General features: G+C 42.7%; 1 protein-coding gene across 2 annotated transcripts in view; it reads right to left on the bottom strand.

Moving 5' to 3' along the window:
* Nucleotides 1-10,952: 10,952 nt before the first annotated feature.
* Nucleotides 10,953-18,515, bottom strand: part of KIAA1958 (KIAA1958 ortholog) — a 169,090-nt gene continuing 161,527 nt past the window's right edge. For both annotated transcript variants that reach the window (XM_047699537.1, XM_047699536.1), the window contains one exon: nucleotides 10,953-18,370. In XM_047699537.1, coding sequence (XP_047555493.1) covers nucleotides 17,564-18,370 — 807 coding nt within the window. In that variant the 3' untranslated portion in view covers nucleotides 10,953-17,563. The remainder of the gene's footprint in view (nucleotides 18,371-18,515) is intronic.

The raw sequence follows: 18,515 nt of genomic DNA, 5'->3' as shown, positions 1-18,515 counted from the left end.
CTCTCAGCAGCATTTTCCACGCCGACACACCCTCATTCCTCAAATGCTAACTGCGTCTGTCTTCAGCCACACCTCACTCCCCTGGGTTTTCCTCCTGCTTATTAGTTGTTTATTCTCAGTCTCATCTACTGGCTTCTCCTTCCAAATGCAAAATGTTGGAATAGCTGGAGATCAGCCTTTCCATCTCTTTTCTACTGAGAGTCAGCCGTTCCCTGGGTAATCTTACCCAGTACCATGGCTTTAAGAGTGCTTATCTTCTGGTTACTTTCAAACTTCTCTCACCAGCCCTGGTCTCTCCCTTTGTGGTGGTCCATCTCCAAAGATGGCTGCCACCGATTCCTCCCACCCCCACAAGCATAGGACACTGGTCTCATCAAAAGGGGGCGTCTGTTTGCTCTGGCCTGCTGACTTGTTTTGACAATTAGGATATGGCAGAAGAGAGGCTATGTCAGTTTGGACCTATCATTTAAGAGGCCTGGTAGCTGTACTCCAGAAACCAATGGTGCGCCGCATGTTAACTAAAATTAAAAAAAAAAAAAGAGGCCCGACAGCCTCTGCTCTAATCGTCTCTGGAGAAGCCAGCCTGTGTGTCAGAAGGCAGTTCCCTGTGACCATCATGCCGCAAGCTAACCTCACGGGGAGGCCACAAGGTGGAGCACTGCGGTGGCACACCCGTGAGCGGAATCACTTAGGACCTCCCTGTTCAGGCCAGCAGCCCGCTGAATGCAGCCAAGTGAGTGACCCCAGTTGAAGCCACATAGAGCAGGACTGTCCAGAGTGGCCCAGACAACCCAGGGAATTGTTAAGAAATAACAAATTGTTGCTGTTTCAAACTTAGGGTATTTTATTAGGCAGCAAAAGAACTGAAACACCCTTGATCTCCAAACTCCTATATCCATTGTCAACATGAAATCTTCACTTGGAAGCCTAATAAGCGTCCAAACTTAACACGTCCAAAATTGGTCTCTGGACTTCTCACCTGCCCAACATACTCTTCCCCTAGCGTTCCCCATCTCAGTAAATGGCCATTTGCACAGCCACAAACATAGGGGTCATTCTAGACTCCTTTTTCACACTCTTCTTGCAATCTTAGCTACTCTAGCTTCAGAATCTATTCAGAATCCCATGAATTCTTAAGAGTTCCACCGCTATCATCCTGTTCCAAGCTGCCATTGTGATTTACCTAGACAACCACAATAGCCTTCCAACTGGTCTTCCTCTTTCCACATTTGCCCCCTGCCTTCCACCTCACCCCATAGCTGAGATCATTCAGTACAGCAGCCAGAGTGATGCTTGTGAAATGTAAGTGTGGCACTTGGGAAGATGCTCAGCATCTTTCCAAATGCTGGTCCAGCGATCATTAAGAAAATGCAAATCAAGGGGCGCCTGGGTGGCTCAGTGGGTTAAAGCTTCTGCCTTCAGCTCAGGTCATGATCTCACGGTCCTGGGATCGAGCCTCACATCCGGCTCTCTGCTCAGTGGTGAGCCTGCTTCCTCCTCTCTCCCTCTCTGCCTACTTGTGATCTCGGCCGGTCAAATAAATAAATAAATAAGATCTTTCAAAAAAAAAAAAAAAAAAGAGGGGCGCCTGGGTGGCTCAGTGGGTTAAGCCTCTGCCTTCGGCTCAGGTCATGATCTCAGGGTCCTGGGATTGAGCCCCGAGTCGGGCTCTCTGCTCAGCGGGGAGCCTGCTTCCTCCTCCCTCTCTCTGCCTGCCTCTCTGCCTACTTGTGATCTCTCTCTCTCTCTCTGTCAAATAAATAAAATCTTAAAAAAAAAAGAAAAGAAAAAGTGCAAATCAAAAGTCACAGCAAGACCACACCACACCCACTAGGACGGCTGCCATCAAAAACAAAAGTAAGTGTTGGTGAGGATGTGGAGAAACTGGAACCCCTGCGCGCTCTTGGTGAGAAAATAAAATGGTGCAGCTGCCGTGGAAAATGGTACGGCGGTTCTTCACAGTATCAAATACAGAATTGCCATTGGATAAGCAATTCCTCTTCTGGGCATAGACCCAAAAGAACTGAAAGCAGGGACTCAAACTGATATTTGTACACCCATGTTCACAGCAGCATTATTCACAACAGCCAAAAGGTGGAAATTACCCAAATATCCATCAGCAGGTGAGTGGATAAACAAAAAGTGGTATAAACATATAAGGGTCTTTACAAAGAATGAAATTCTGGTACATGCTACAGAACAGATGAATCTTGCAGCCATTATGCTAAGTGAAATAAGCCAGACACAAAAGGACAAATGTGTGATTCCACTAATACGAGGGAGCTAGAGTAGTCAAATTCATAGACACTGAAAGTAACAGTGGCTACCAGGGGCGGGGAGGGAGGGGGAAATGATGAGTTATTGTTTGATGGGTACAGGGTTACAGAACAGAGAATGAAAAAGTTCTGGAAGTGGATAGCTGTGGTGGTTGCGCAACCATGTGAATGTACTTCATGTCACCAAACTCTAACGCTTACAAATGTTTAAAATGGTTGACTTTATGTATATTTTATCACAATAAATTTTTAAAAATATAAGTAGGATCATGTCATTTTTCTTCTCTGATGAGTTTCCATTTCACTAAGAATAAAAGTCAAAATCTTTAATGGATTACAAATACACAATATATTGTCAAATGAGTCTAGTCATTGGGACAAGAAGTTAGCTGAAAACAAAGTGAAGTTTTCCCTCCTTTGATTCTTAATGTACTCTCGCTTTCCCCCTTGGAGTTATTAAGTACTTCTACTGAGAGGCCGTCTATTGAAAATGGCCAATGATCAAAATGACAATTGGAATTTGAGCCAAAATTATATGTGTTTCTGTCCCATTGGAGAACCAATAGGTCTGAATGATAATCAGTGTCAGTCCCTGATCCAGAGCAATACCCTTGTTCGGGGCATCTTTAGTTAGGCAAACCAGCCTGGTCCAACAAACAAAAAATAATTTGACCTGAGATGCTCAGCTGTTCCACTCTTCAGGAAGGTGATGATGTTTTCTTAGCCCCGGCTGTCTGCCTTAATGTCAAGCAAAAGCAACTTGGACAAGAGAGTCCTCTGGATACCTCTGGGACCTCAGGGACTTTGCACTTGCTGCGCTCTCTTCCTGGCATGCCCTTCTTTCTTATACCCATGTAGATCTCTCCTTCAACAGCCTCTTGTCTTTACTTAAATGTCAGCTTTTCAAGATGCCTTCTTTGACCACTATTTAAAATTTTATTTCCCTCTCCAGTACAACCTTGCTTAATTCTTCTCTGTGGCCCTTAGCACCTTATAAAATAGAATGTAATTTACTTCTCTATTTTGTTGATTGTCTGCCTGTCCTACTAGAATATAAGGGTGATGAGGGCAGATGCTTTTATGTGTTTCTTTTTCCCCACTATCCCTAGTGCTTAGAACACTGTCTGACACATTATGGCAAGTGTTCAAATATTTTATTTTAAATATTTGTTTATTTGAGAAAGAGAGAGCCTGGGAGAGGGAGGGAGATGGAGAGAATCTCAAGCAGACTCTAGACTGAGTGCAGAGCCCAACACAGGTCTGAATCTCATGATCCTGAGATCACAACCTGAGCCAAAACCAAGAGTCAGGTGCTCAGCTGAGTGAGCCACCCACAGGCCCCAAGTGTTCCAATATTTTAATGAATAAATAAGTCTGATCATCCGAAGGGAACGATGGCATCTTGGTCCTCAGCCGTGGAGCCTTTCTGCAAGTGAAGTGTACACATGACCATACACAAAAAACAGCACCTATAATTCGGGGGGTTTTTCTAGACTCCCAGAAGCCCAGCCATGAGTGCCAGGTTAAAACCCACTGATCAAAAGTAATTTAGCTGGGACGCCTGGGTGGCGTAGTCAGGCCAGTTGGTTTCTGCTTCAGTTGTGATCTCAGGGTCATGATCTCTGGGTCATGATCTTGGGGTCATGAGATGGGGCCCACGTTGGGGACCACACTGAGGATGGGGGCTGCTTGAGACTCTGCCCAACCCTCTCATTCGCTCTCTCTCTAAATAAACAGAATCTTTAAAAAATTAATAATAATTTAGCTGTTATCCGTCTTTGGATGCCTCTCCAGTGCAGCCTTTCGGAAACATTAATGCCACAGATGTGATTACTCCTGGGAGTCTCCCAGGAGACTCGGAGCCTTGCAATATTGTGGCAAATACAGCAAAGCTGGCAGCCGCAGTTCTGCTAAGAAAACAAGAGTGTGTGCCAGCTCGTCCTTTTTCATAAAACTGAGCTATTAATTCAAGTTATCTTAGGAAAACATCCAACAGGAGAAGTACAGGCTCTGAGCAGCCACAGACTGAGGTGCTACCCTCCGTCTCTGGAGGCATAGACCTTCGTTTGAAAACTTATCTCCCAGCTTCATCGCCCTGTGAGTCAAATGCTCACAGAAGCAAAGCTGCTCCCTTGGGAGTCCACTTGGCTCCTTGGGAACAGGAGATGGCGCAGAGTGACACTGATGGGCTTGTAGGTTCTGTTCAATGTTGCCAACTTCTGAGACAGCAGAAGCCGAGAGGACTGATGGCTCCTCAGAGGAGGTGCTCACATGTACAGCATGCCAGATGAAAATTGGTAAGTAAGAATTTTCCAGAAGACCGGGTGATGACAGAGGAGTGGGTAAAAGGCAGAGCCCCCCCCCCCCCCCCCGCCAACCCAAGCAGAAAGTGAGCAGCAAGTAGGCACAGTGGCAGAGGGAGGGAGGGAATGCTGTAAAAGCACAAGCCAGCAAGCCAGTTGGAGGGTTTGGAGCTTATCAGGAAGGCTTTGGAGAGCCATTAAAGGAGCAGAGATAGAATAAGATTTATATTTAGTGAAATTTTCCCAGGAAGCAGTGGAAGGTAGACTGGAGGGAGCAAGGAGACCATGGTTGCTTTTAAATAATCATGGGGCAAAAAATCTGGGCATCTTTGGTCAGGCAAAGACTTGGTATGGATGACCAAGCTAGTGGCAGTGAGGAGAGTGGGAAGGGAAGAGATTCAGAGGATCTTAAGATAGATGGAATTATCCATTAATGGAATTATCCCTAACGTCCTAAACCCTTCATTGTCTGGCATAAATTCACGCCTCTCCCCTCACCTAGAACTTGTTTCTTAGGAATGATTTTAGCTGTTGTCTCTATAGAGCAGAGTACTAGTTAGGTATTGAGTCATTGTCTGCATTCTGTGGTTCAGAGGAAGGACCGCAGGTGAGAAAGGTTTGGGTAATGTATGCCTCCTTATGCTAAGCCCATGGGAGTGGATGAGATTACCCTGAGAAAGCATAAATGACTGCACTAGTGTAAATGAGAGAGTCAAGGCATGAGGAGCCTGGGAGAGAGTCTAAAGACACACTGGGAAAACCAGGAGACCATGACACCTTAAATTCTCACAGAAGCCAGTGAAAAATAATCTTAAAATGGGTGGGGGGGGTCATGCTCTTTCCTAAAGTGTGGTTATTGTGTCACTGGTGATGACAGAGATGATTCTTGGAGTTTATATGGGCAAACATCTTAAACTGCAATGGTGGTGTGTGTATTTCAAGTAATACTGCACTTATGTTATAAATAATAAGCATATCTGTTACTTATTTTTTATGGTTCCTTTGTAGGAAGCATTGTTCTGAGTGCTTCATATGTATTAATATTCTTACTTTATCCTCACCACAACCTTCTAAGATCAATATTGTTGACCCCTTTTAAAAATGAAGAAATGGGGGCACCTGGGTGGCTCAGTGGGTTAAAGCCTCTGCCTTTGGCTCAGGTCATGGTCCCAGGGTCCTGGGATCGAGCCCCGCATCGGGCTCTCTGCTCAGTGCAGAGCCTGCTTCTCTCTCTCTCTCTCTCTGCCTGCCTCTCTGCCTACTTGCGTTCTCTGTCAAATAAATAAATAAAATCTTAAAAAATAAATAAATAAATAAAAATAAAAATGAATAAATGGAAGCCCAGAGAGGTCAAATAACTTGCCCACATTCACAGAACTAGTAAGAAGCAGAGCTGGAGTTTGAACCCGAGTGGTCTGATTTGAGAAACTCTGTTTAAAAGAAAGTTACTATTATTATTATTGTTTTGCTTTGAAATAGATTCCAGTAAAAAAACGAATTAATTTAAAGAAAGCATCAAGTAAAATAATAGACTAAGTGAGCTCAGCTCTCACAATAGTTGTGGATGAGGTAGAAGAATGATGGACACTTGAGGAACTGTGCCCTGGCTGGAGACTCACACTGAGCAATCATGAGTGACATGAGCAAGCGAGAGAAATACGTGACAGTGGCCCAAACACAGTCGACACACGTCCTGAGACCACAGCACAAAAGGAAACATCTGGATTATACTGTTCCCTGCCTAGGGGGGAGGTCAAACCGCATCCTTTCAATTCTGGGCCACGATCCTAGGGACAGACAGTAACAACAAACCACAAGTACAGTATTAACTATTACCTACCACAACTGCCCTTGTTCTTGTGAGGGTTAGATTCCTTAATAAGGTCTTAAAAGATTCACAGGGTTTTTAAAATTCGGCCAAACTCTTCAACGTTATGACCATAGTTAAGTGTGTTAGAAACATGCTAAATTACTTCCTTGATTGCATTGTGAGCATTTCAACAGCTGAGTACGTTGTAAATACTCCAGCAGGAATTTTTATTTCTCGTCATTATTTCTTTGGGATCCCTCGAGAAATACAAGAATCTTGTTTATTGCTGAAATATATCTTGTTTAATATCTTTCATGTCTGTCCCTGGTGTCGTACCAGCAAAAACGGGAGTGGAAATGCTCCTAAGCAGAGGGAGAACTGATACAGGGAAACAGAAAGGAAGAAAAGGAAAAGGAGATGTACTGGGGAAGGGAGACGGAACGTACACCTCCTGGGACTCCAGGTCCTCATCTCAGAGAGGGCAAGAAAATGGAGATGGAACAGATTGAATAAGCCAAACATACTGGTCACGAGATACTCCTCCAGGCCCTAGAAGATAATGTCCTAACACCTAGGAGAGAGTTAGGGTGCACCAAGCCAGTGGTGCACCTACCCACACTCCACACCCCTTGCTGGTGCTCGCCTGAGCATTCTCTGGTCCTTTCAAGGTCTTGGTAGCACATAGTTTCCATGGCAACCCCTGGGAGTATTTGTCCCCGAGGCCTAGAAAGCCACGTGCTGTCCCAGGCCCTTGGACCTCCAGGCTCGGTGTGCAATCTTCACGGCAACTTTAGCACGATCGGATCCCATCTCAACCTGCACATCATGACTACACCTTTTGTACAGCTGCCAGAACCAGCCCTCCAAGATTTCCACAGAGCTACTTTTCTGCATTAAAGGGAGAAAACAACACGTATCCCATTGGTAGGTTGCATTACTAGGAACATTCGAATGTCATTGGTTCTTGCCAGTCCTGCTCCAACCCAGTATTCTGGCCTGAAAATCACCCTCAGGTGTCGGGGGGGGGTGTTGCTTACCTGGCTTTGTCAGCACACTTACTCTCATCTCTCCTCAGGTCCTTCCTCTCAGCCAGAAGATTCTCTGATTATAAGAGATCCATGAGGAGGGTTGCAGTATCTCCGGGCACTTGTTGTTTGGTTTAAACTCTTCCTTATAGAAACTTTCAAGCATATACAAAAGAACAGAGGAGAGTATAACGAACCCTCGTGTACCCCTTGACTCGCTTTAACAGTGATCTTACTCTAGGCCAATTTGCCTATCTTCTACGTTTCCACCAACTCTACCGGCCCTAGATTACCTTGAAGAAAATCCTTAACTCTTTTAGACTGCATCTCAAAAAGGCAGCTCTTTAAAAAAAAAAATTGAATGTAGGCGTGTTTAAGCCTGGGTTCATGTGTGTAAAATGCTGCTGCATATATGCATTTTCCTGAGAAAATGGTTGGTAGCTTTCATTATATTTTTAAACTGGTCCAGAAGTCTAAAATTTAAGAAATCATTGCTCTAAGTGGGACAATGAGAAGAGAGTCAGTCTGCCTGAGAGTCAATAATTCTCAATGAAAAACCTCATTTCACCATCATCGGCATGTGACCCATTTGGAAAGATTTTTCAGAAACTTGTTTTTTAGGAATGATTTAGAGCTGTAAATGTCTCTTTTAATGGTTTTCAGGATTAAATATACTCTCTCAAAACCAAAAATAATAATTTAGAGAGCAGAAAAACATTATTTAGAGGCACCTATATCGTGGACGATATAGTCACCTACAAGGGTTTTCCAAATGAGCTCCCAGCCGCCCAGTGAAGAAATCTGAGTCGGAGAACCAGAGGGAGGGTCAGACAGAACAATTTCACCCTGGGCATTAGCTCAGGAGCATAGCCTCCGGGCAAAGAACCGCTCAAAATGTCCTGAACGTTGCAAACTACAAAGGAAAATGTTATTTCCAGAAATGTGATATGAAAATAAAAAAACATTCAGAAACCATACTTACTGCTGATTAAGTCTAAATAACTAAGTTATTTTAATAAAACAGACATAAAATAGACATTAACTTTTTTATTTTCAAAAATCTGGGTTAAACAGTCAAGCTGCGCATACATAAACCAAACAACTTAAAAAAACAAAAACAAAAGCCCAGAACTTTGCAAATTGTTAACAGACGCTAAAAGACTACCAAATAGAGAGCTGGACTAGATGAACAAGAAAATCTCGTCCACCTCTGACGCTCCGTGACTGAAGACAGATGCCACCAGGGTTTTCCCACACGTGTGCTCCCACGTGCAGTCAGGGAAGAAAGAAAAAGCTGAAAATGGTACATTAAATGTGTTCAAATTACTGACCATTTCTTATATTATTTAGAACGATGTTTCCAGTGTTAAGAAATGATGGATATCCTCCTCTACACTAAAAACCAAAACAAACAAACAAAAAAAACCCAACCAACCCAACATACCCAGAACAGTGAAAACATTAGGACACATTTTTGTTGCCATCATTTGGAACATAGAGCCACATAGAAAATATTTAAAATTTTAAAGAAAAGCACTGCGTTTCTCATCTAAGTTGTGTTAGTGAACAGACTTTTGTCAGCCACAGCCAAGCAACAGGGGACCCTGGAAAAGGTTACACTTGGAAACTCTCCAGAAGAGATTCTCTTCATCTGGAAGAGGTTTGCTGTGCTACAGGATGAAAAAGGAAGCAAATGCAAAGCAATCTATTAACCATTCTGTTGCTAAATTTAAAGCAAACATGCTGGTTGTGTTGAAAATTTAATTTAGAGCTTAAATTGCAAGGAAATTTGGGGGCACAGATAAACCTTTAGACTGCCAGGAAGGAACTGAGCATTAAGGCCAATGATACTCAACATTCCTGGGTCTTTTCAAGTCCTTCCAGTGCAAGCAAATGAAAAACCAAACAAAACAACCCAGCTTCAGTTCCAACGATGACATGAGACTCCAGAAGTAATTAATTAGTTGGGCGGGTGGGGCGGTTAGCTGTTTCTATTCTCTTAATATCTGAATTTAAAACTTTGAGTCCAGCTAGGGAAAGCACGGTCACTGCCCCAGGCTAGCTTCCTGCTGTTGAAACAGAACCTTCCTTATATTCTAAAACAAGGTTTGTTTTCCCTCGTTCTCTTTTTAAAACACAGATATAGATTCCGTGATTTTCTAACTTAATAGGTAATACGGCTGGAAACCACGTATCTAAAAGCTAGTTCTGGATTTGAGGAAAGGCGACCGGCACGAGGGGTTAACCTTGGCGAGTTCCATCCAGGCTCTCAGACCCTTTGGCTCTTCTCACTGGGAAGTAAGAGAATCTCTCAGAATAGCATTTTAGGTGGAAGCAGAGGAAATTGAGGGCCATTTAAATTTTATTTGTAAGGAATGTATCTGAATTTTCTATTCATGTGATCATGACAACACATCACTTCAGTAATAAAAATGAAGGAACACGACGCTGTGATATGACAATTATTTTCATGTACATTTTCTTGAGTTAGGGAAGCCCATTTGCGTGAGGACTTTGGGCACTTTTAGATACGTGGCTTCCAGCCATATTACCTATTTAAGAGCGTACATAGCCTTCTTCTCGTGGGTAAATGATCTGATGTTTAATGCCCCAGAGTCCCTTGAAATTATATTAAGCAAAAATTGCTTTTTTAAACCAAACTTTGTAGGTTACAGTATGGTTTATTAGAATAATCCATAGGTGGTTTATTTCCTGAATGCTTGTCATAACTAAAAATCCTTTTGTATTTAACATGGATCAAATTCCAGAATTCCACAATGTTTCCCTCCAGAATTCCCTATTGTTTCCTGGTATTTGGTACTACAGAGCAGAAGGTTGAAGCCAGACAGCTCTTTTGTTTTCTGATGGGTGACCTGTTACTTTCTGACAGAATTTTTCATTCTCTATCCTCAGTAGTTAAAATTTTTGCCAGGAGGTGCCTGGGTACAGGTTTCTTTTCCATTTTTCGGGGGTGGGGGAGGGTGGGGGGCTGGAATGCAGCGAATCCTTTCATCCTACATACACAGATTTTCATTCTATTCAGGAAAGATTTCTTTTTTGTAGTCTGATGATATATTTTTTCCTCAACAGTTTTTCCATCAGGAAAGCAAAACTCAGGAATATTACCTAATGATCCTAGTCTTCCAAATCCATTATCTTTCCCCATTGTTTCCATCTCTTACTTCTTTTTAAAGAACATGAGGAAGAAAATCTCAAGTCTGTCCTTCACATTATTGATTTGAGTGTTTCTAAACTCAGTCCTGTTCTTTTCTGCTTCCAGTGTGGATTGTAATCTGTGCTTTTAGCTTCCTTGCAATCTTTCTTTCTAATCTCTCTTCTTTTTCATTTTATTCTAGCGCCTTTTTCTCTAAACCCACCCCCCTGTCTGAGGTAACGATTGCCGCGCGGAAGCAATTCTTCTGTTCTTTCAGTTACAAGAAGAGTCCTACCATTTTCTTGTTTCTCGCAGTAGACAGCTTTCATTTCCAAATGCTCTTGGAAGCTGTTTGTTTTCCTTGGTTCAGTCATTTTTTTTTTAAATATACCCCCCCCCTTTTTTCCCCTCTGTATTCATCCTTAAATACAATCTTCTTCCCGATCCAGTATCTGCCCGTGGTTGTGCTGTCTCCATGTGAGTGTTTGTCAACTTTCTTTTGTGGGTATATGGTGCGGTGGATAAAGTAGTATGCATATCTCCAAGTCCAATTTCAAGTTTAATGCTTTGCTATTGAAGTGCCTTCCCAATCCTTCCTACTGTTTTCTAGATCTCTGAACTAATATCATACATGAAAAATCACAGTATTTGCATATTCTGCTACTTCTTTGTATCTGCCTTCACCTAAAGGACATTTTTCACAGAATGCACCATGCCTTTAAGAAATCTTTCTGCTTTCTGCTCACATTTTAGCCCTAAGGTTTGGAGTCCTGGGCACAATGAGGGTTGGGGGCGGGGAGCAGGAAGGCAGAAGGGGTGGGATATAGAGAATCTTCATGGTCTCTCCATCTGGTTAAGAGATAGGATCAGTCAGTTATTTCTCTGGCTTGGGAGATCTGATCCTGAGTAAGCAGGCAGACACTGTTGGTGAAGAAAACGAGTTACTAAATATCTTTCACAGTTCTTATTTCTCAGTATGTCCATTTCATGACATGAAGCCAGAGAAAATCCCTAGCTACCCCCTGGAAGATTTTGCCTCATTCCAGCACCGTATGCCTCATAACTTGTACCAATTCCGTCTAGATTCTAGAACAGAGATTTGGCCTTCTTTGGAGGTTTTTATGAGTGTTTCTTTGGGACCTTAGGAGTTCAGTGGGGGCTTCTGCTAGCCACATGTCGTTCTGTGAGATGCAATTCAATAATTTGTTTTTAAAAATCCAAATCTTCCCAGTGATGGTATGGAGGAAAGAGTTTTGGATTAATGTTCTGGTCCTGAATCTATTTACTGTCTTGCTAACCTTGGACGGCCCCTCAGATATCTCTGGGCTTCCACTTCCTTATTGGTAAAATGAGGGAATTTGACTACATGATCTCAGAGTTACTTATAACCTATTGTTTTTTAAGTCTCAAAGCAGAAAGTAAACATGCCCAGATAAAGGAAAGAAGAATAGAAAACAAATGACTAAGTAAGTATATTTTGCTATGAGGGTGCTTTAGCCTAAAGATTATAAAAATTCTTTGACATCAAAATTTAAAAAAAAGAAAGTAAAAAACATGCACATATAATTGTGACATAGGTTAGGAAGCCTTTTACATTTTAAGCAATGATACCATTGTCAAGACAGGTACAATTAGTAAAGTATTTGACTTTTATTAGAATAAATTGGCATGAACGTCTGCCCTTTAGGGCAGGTAATAGGTAATACAAGTTATTTATTGGATAAGGACAAAAAGTTTTCAATATGCAGAATGTTCACAGAAAACCATCAGGCTTTCCAGAACTACTGAAACATACCAAGTGACCAATCAGTTAGTAAGAGAGTACATAAGAAGTGTGTCACCGTATGACTGGAGAAATGAAGTGTTTCCTAAATAGACAGAAATCGTGTTTACTTTTTTTAAGTTCTGTGATAAACGGACCCTCTGTAGCCCCAAAGAAGGCAGTTTTGTCTCACGGACTGAACACGGGATTTGGAGTCAGAAGACCTGGCTTCACACTTAAGTTCTCCAATTTATAAGCTCGGTGAGACTTTGAGAAATTTACTTAACTTCTCTGAGCCTTGGGTTTCCCAGTAAGTAACATGGGAATACTTAGACCTACCTTGTAGAGCTGTTGTGAAATTAGATGAAAATATGAGGCAGCTGTGAGAAAGTACTTACCACAGTGTTAGTCAAATGAGAACCTTCTAGAAACTTTTTTGAACTGTAACAATAACTGCAGTTAAATGTAAATTAATCAAATCAGTTATCTTGACCATAAAATATTTAGGAGCTCATTCTCCTCTCATTGTGGGGGAGGGATCTATCTAAATGCTTTTAATAGTAATGGAAGCAATATGCATCTAATATAACCCAGTGATCTTTTGTTTTGTTTTAACAAATATTTCCTGAAATTAAGTTCCATATCAGCTGCATTAGATTAATAAAGCACTTTAATTGAGCACAGAAATCTGATTCTGGTCAACCAACTAAACATGAGAGACATCTTGGGATTTCTTGGACTATGAAGAACTAGTAGTACATGAAATCATCATGGTAATAGGCAAACTTTGCCAGAAGGATGGGCAGCCTCCCTCAAAGGAGTTTTGGGAAATCCTGTGATGTCAGAATTCATGGACACGGAATATATAGGAATTCCCAGAGATAAGTCAGTCAAAAGCCTTTTCTTCTCTCAGGAAGGGAGCGTGTCCTTAGGTCGCCACCAAACTCCCCCTCTACTAAGGAGATTAATTCTCATGGGGAAAAAAAAAAAACAAAGATTTTTAAGAACACTGATTAAACCCTTGGATGTTTTTCTTTTAATACAGAGCATTAAAAACTCAACCCCAAAGCAAAAACATGTGAAGATACATGTGAACTTGAAACTTTTAATATATTCTTCTGCTCAGGACTGTTAACTGTTTCTAAATGTGCATGGGCCCTAACTTAGACAAAACTGGATCACATGTAGAGAAAATGAGGTGACTCTGAGGTTTCTATCGTTTGCATTTATCAATGCCTAAAGGTAAACTGGTTACTAGGTCAAAAACCAGATTTCAGTAATGACAAAGAGATGCATTTTGATAAACATAATGTTTAAACATCCTGTTTACTTTATTGAAGTAGTTAAACTGTGGTCAGCATTAGTCTAAACTGAGAAAAGTAATCAACATGTTGCTGCCTAGAGATAGCAAAAAACAATTTTTTAAAATCTGTGAAACCTGGCAATTCAAGAAAACTATTTTTTCAAAAGAAAGTGTTCCAGTAGAGTCAGAAGCTCTTAAAATTTAGGAGATCCACTATATGACCTTAAGGAATTAGGAATTTTGCTTCCGAGTTCTGCCACTTCCTAACAGTATGTGCTTCAGGAACTGTAACACTGTTCAGGCTGGAAGTGATCCATCCAGTGATCCCACTCCATCACCGATGGAAGTGAGACCAGAACCGCAGAGGAGGGAAGGAGCTCCCAGTCCAGTTCTCTCTCTACTACTGCAAGAGGCTTCAGCTTCCACATGAATGTTATCTTGTCCAGATTCTCCCAATGACTGTCTGTGAACATGCTGGGATATAGTGCTTGATCCTTTAAATAAGGCCGAATTGAAATAAAAATCAAAGTAATAGAATTTCACATTTCTTCAAACACCACTTATCAGTCAGAGCAGGACTAATGCAGCACATAACCCAAGGAGAGCTGGAAAATGCCACGTGACCAAGGAGACCATCTCTTTCACAGCTTTGGTTAGGTTCTTCCATAATACTCCCCTTTGCAAACACACGAAACAATGCAAAAGCTTTCTCATAAAGCCTCTTAAGGCATCTCCATTCTTCACGTGTTTTTGCTTACAGCTGAGGTAACAGGGCTTGGCTGTGTTGGAGGTAGAATTTATGGGCATACATGTGACCAGATTATCAGGTTTGGTTTCCTCTTCAAGTTTAACGGTTTAAAGGAGGGAGAATCTCCACAATGGAAGAAATAATTGATGTGACGCAGAGTCGTTGAATAATATTAATTATTACTATTACCAAAACTTGTAGCTGAAATAGCTAACATATATTGCAGGCTTACTGTGCACCCGGTGCTGTGTTAACCTTTCACGTTTAATGGGATCACACCCTTCCAAGCTGACCCTCCATCACGTCTGCTAGAATACACTTCTGAGGGGAGACCTGTTAGATTCCGGAGGGGAGCTATCAAGCAAGCAGGGCTCGCGTTAGAGCAGACGCAGAAGGTGCTGTGGGCAAGAGCTCGCCCAAAGCACCCCACAGGTCCTCCCTAACACCTGCAGCTCCACCGTTCCTGACGCCGAGCCAGAGGCAACTTGTGCTTCGGTGAGCTTGGGAGCTCCTGATATGCGTTCCCACTTTTGAGTAAAATAAATAAATAAATAAATAAAGGTAAATGGAGAAAATGCCCTTAATCTTCCCCCACCCCCTTCCTTCTCTTGGGATTCTCCTTTCTCCTGGCTTAGGCAAGAGTGGAAAATCATGGCGTCCTCCAGCGGGCATGAGTGAGGGTGGCTGGAAGGGCTGACTGCCTGCTAGAGCTAGCTACTCCGGACATGGCCATACAAAGAAGAGGGGCTCTGCCACCTTAGCAGGTTTACCAGGCGTCACCACATACACATTTGAAGCGTGTGTTGCATACACACACAGACATCTCACGCAAACACGTAACAAAGTACCTCATTAACCGGTGGCACAGAGTAGCATCTGCTAAATCTAACTCCCAGTCCCCGAGGGGGGCACAAAATGCGTGGCATTAGGATGCTGAGATGCAACGTTCTCATTCCATCAGATATCAGTGAAGTTTCCACCTCCTGGTTTTTTATTCAGTCATTCACCTCAGAACTCTGGGATTTATAGCACATCAAACAGTGAGAAGCAACAAACGTGAGACAGAGGTGGTTGTTCAGCTGAGGAAAAGCCCCTGTCAACAGAAGGATGACAACCTCTGGGTCAGTTATTGCTACTTATGGACATGTTGAAATCTGAAAAGATCAGGGATTCCTAAAGGCCATTTCCTCTTGCTTCTATTTAAAATAAATTTGGAGGTTTTATTTAATTAGGCTGCAGGCTCTGTCTGCCCAAGAGTTCACTTGGGGTGTATTTCTGTTTAAGTGCAGAACTGACAGGAAAGATCACCACCTGCTTTCCACAAACAAAATATGCTTTGGGCATTTAGCAAACTAAGGAAAACTATACCTAATGCTTTGTGTCTCTTCTTTAAGCAAAACCCTAAAACCACTATAGGAAATCACAACAGAATAATATGTAGTATCAAGTCATAACACTGATTACTAAATCAGTGTTACTTACATATGCACGGAGACATACCAAAATGAACCCATACTCAGAAAAGATCAACTAGTAAACAAAATTATAAATGTTCAGTTTAACTAAAAAGGGAACAACATTAAACCTTAAGGCAGCATTGGCTGAGTCTTTTCTGGTAAAGGATGTATTACGTATTTCAACGACTGGTGAATGATTTTTAAGAACAATTAATTAAAATAAATACTACAGTAATGTTTTGAAAAAGAACTAGAACCGATTTTAGGACTCTTGCAACATGAATTTTATACTGGAATTTCAATTTTGGATTAGAAAGCATACGCAGGAACATAATCTTGTAGCAGTCCTTCCTCAAATACAACATAAAGACTCCTGGAAATTATTGTTATTATTGATTTGCACTCTTTGGGCTTCTTTTTCTCTTGTCATTCAGAGTAGTTACCAGAAAATTCTGCTCATGTTTCAATAACATGTGGTCAGGCTGCAGTTTACCTGAGTGCATCAATGACCTATCATCACGCTCTGATTTTCACACGCGTGTCCTTAGTGCTGAGTCCGCTTACCTGGCAGGCTGTCTCCGTCATCATGGCCCATGCATGGGTGCTGGCCTAGAATGATGACATCTGTCGTTGCGGAAAAAAAGTCAAACTTTGATAAAACATATCCTAAGTACTTTCATAAACACGTTTGGGCATTTGCTTTCTTTGCAGCTTGCTTTGTTGGATTTTCTGGGCGAAGCCTGAAAATTACCTGTGGTCGTTTAACAAATCTGGGGGTAGATGCTGACGGCACAACTGTATGACACAAAGGACAGATTTTTAAAGATTCCAAAAAAAGGTTCAAATGAAAATAGCTTTCACGTGGTGCTGAGGAAGAACACGTAGGCACTTCTGCTTCAGGAGGTTTTCGTATTTTGATCACAGATCGCTATTTTCCAAGCCACTTCTGGAAATTCCCTCATGGTACAAACCACCCAGTTCACTGGAAACCTTGCTCTCCTAAATATCGTCTGGCGCATTCATCTTTTTCCATAAAATTAAAATTGTCCCCATTGACACAGGGATCAAGTTGCTCCCCGTGCTGAGAGCAGTGGGGGTCGCCCCCATCTCCCCATCAGCACTCCCTAGTGCAGCCCCACCCGCTTCTAGCAGGCAAAGCTGCTTGCTCTGCAGAACCAAGCTATCCATCAACGAAACAGACAGAGGAGTGTCAAGTGCAATTTTTCTCCTGGAAATAGTTAACGTGTCTGCCTCTCTCCTTCCAGTTCCTTATTGTGAGTGTAATTCAACAAAGTATAATATAGTCTTCATAACATTCTAAAGCTACTAGGCTACTGGGAGTATTTTTTAATGACTACTTAAACAGTCTCCTTTATTCTTTTTTCTTTTTTTTTTCCTTTTTTTTTTTAAAGAAAATCTGTGCTAAAAAGGCACTAAATGAACTTCCTCACTCTTGTTTATGGAGCAGTTATACATGGTGTTAGATTCTATAATTTAACAAAGGTGACACACGTTTGGATAAAATACCCTAGTCATTCAGACTCCTCTACTTTCAGTTATAAAAACATACCCGAAGTTGAAGAAATAGCAGGTCACCCTGCCAGAGACCAGCCTGACCTTGAGGTAGCCGTCACTCGCTGCCACCTCAGAGCTCTGGCCCCGCTTGCCTGAGGGAACTCTTGCCCCTCGGGGTGAGCAGGGCAGTGGCCTGGGCCCAGGGGAGACTCACTGACAGCAACTGTGGGAGCCGAGCCTCCTGGAGACCTGAGTAAATGAGACAAAGGTGAAGTTCTCACAGTTTTCCAGCTTGACCTTCTTGGCTAAGTTGGGGACTATCCCCCGAAGAGACCGCAGGCCCATCCTCTGCTCCTCGTACCACACACTGCCCGTGTCTGTGGCCTCCTTCCTGGCCGTAAGGTAGAACGGGGACTTGGCCTCCATTTGCGTGGGCGGCCGGTGGATGTACATGTACTTGTAGAGGAGGCAGTAAGGGCACTGCTTGTGGCCCCTGGAATGCTCGTGGTAGATTTTCCCGTGGCATACTCTAGTGGAACCACTCCGGCTCTCCCGTTTGACACTGTCTGTCCGGGCAAAATAGGGCTGGTTCTGGGGGTCTTTGAGCAGCTCAATGTCACCGTACATCAGATCTGCGTGTTCCTGCAGCGTCCGCATGTTCAGGTACTGGCTGTTGTACTTGACCACGGTGGACAGCAGAGTGATAGGGCTGTCATCCCCCAGACACCCTGCCTGCCACATCTCCTCCTCATCGGAAAGAGAGAAGTAGACAATATTGCGAGAACGAGCACCTGACATCCCTGCCTTACTCAGCACCCACAGCTTCTCCTTGAGTTTCTTGGTGGAAGAACTGAAAGTGCTGCTGGTGATGGAGAAGCCCACGCCTGCATTCTTCAGGATGCGGTCCAGGCCACGGCGAATGGCGTGCAGCGAGGTGGCCAGGAAGTCGGAGCCGTCACTCTTCTTAACGGTGACATAGAAATTCTCGAGCAGCTCATTCAACTTCGCCGCAGGGATCTCAAATGAGACAAACACTGAGGTTACACATTGGAGGACACCCAAAGAGCCAGACCCCTTCCTTCTCCTCGTCCTCCCAGGGGCTGTACTGTGGACGGGCCATTTTGTGGCCTCTATAGGGTTGATTCCTAGCCTGATACAGTGA

The sequence above is a fragment of the Lutra lutra genome, chromosome 13 (assembly GCF_902655055.1).
Source record: "Lutra lutra chromosome 13, mLutLut1.2, whole genome shotgun sequence".
Lineage (NCBI taxonomy): Eukaryota > Metazoa > Chordata > Mammalia > Carnivora > Mustelidae > Lutra > Lutra lutra.
This window is presented reverse-complemented; position numbering and strand designations above follow the sequence as displayed.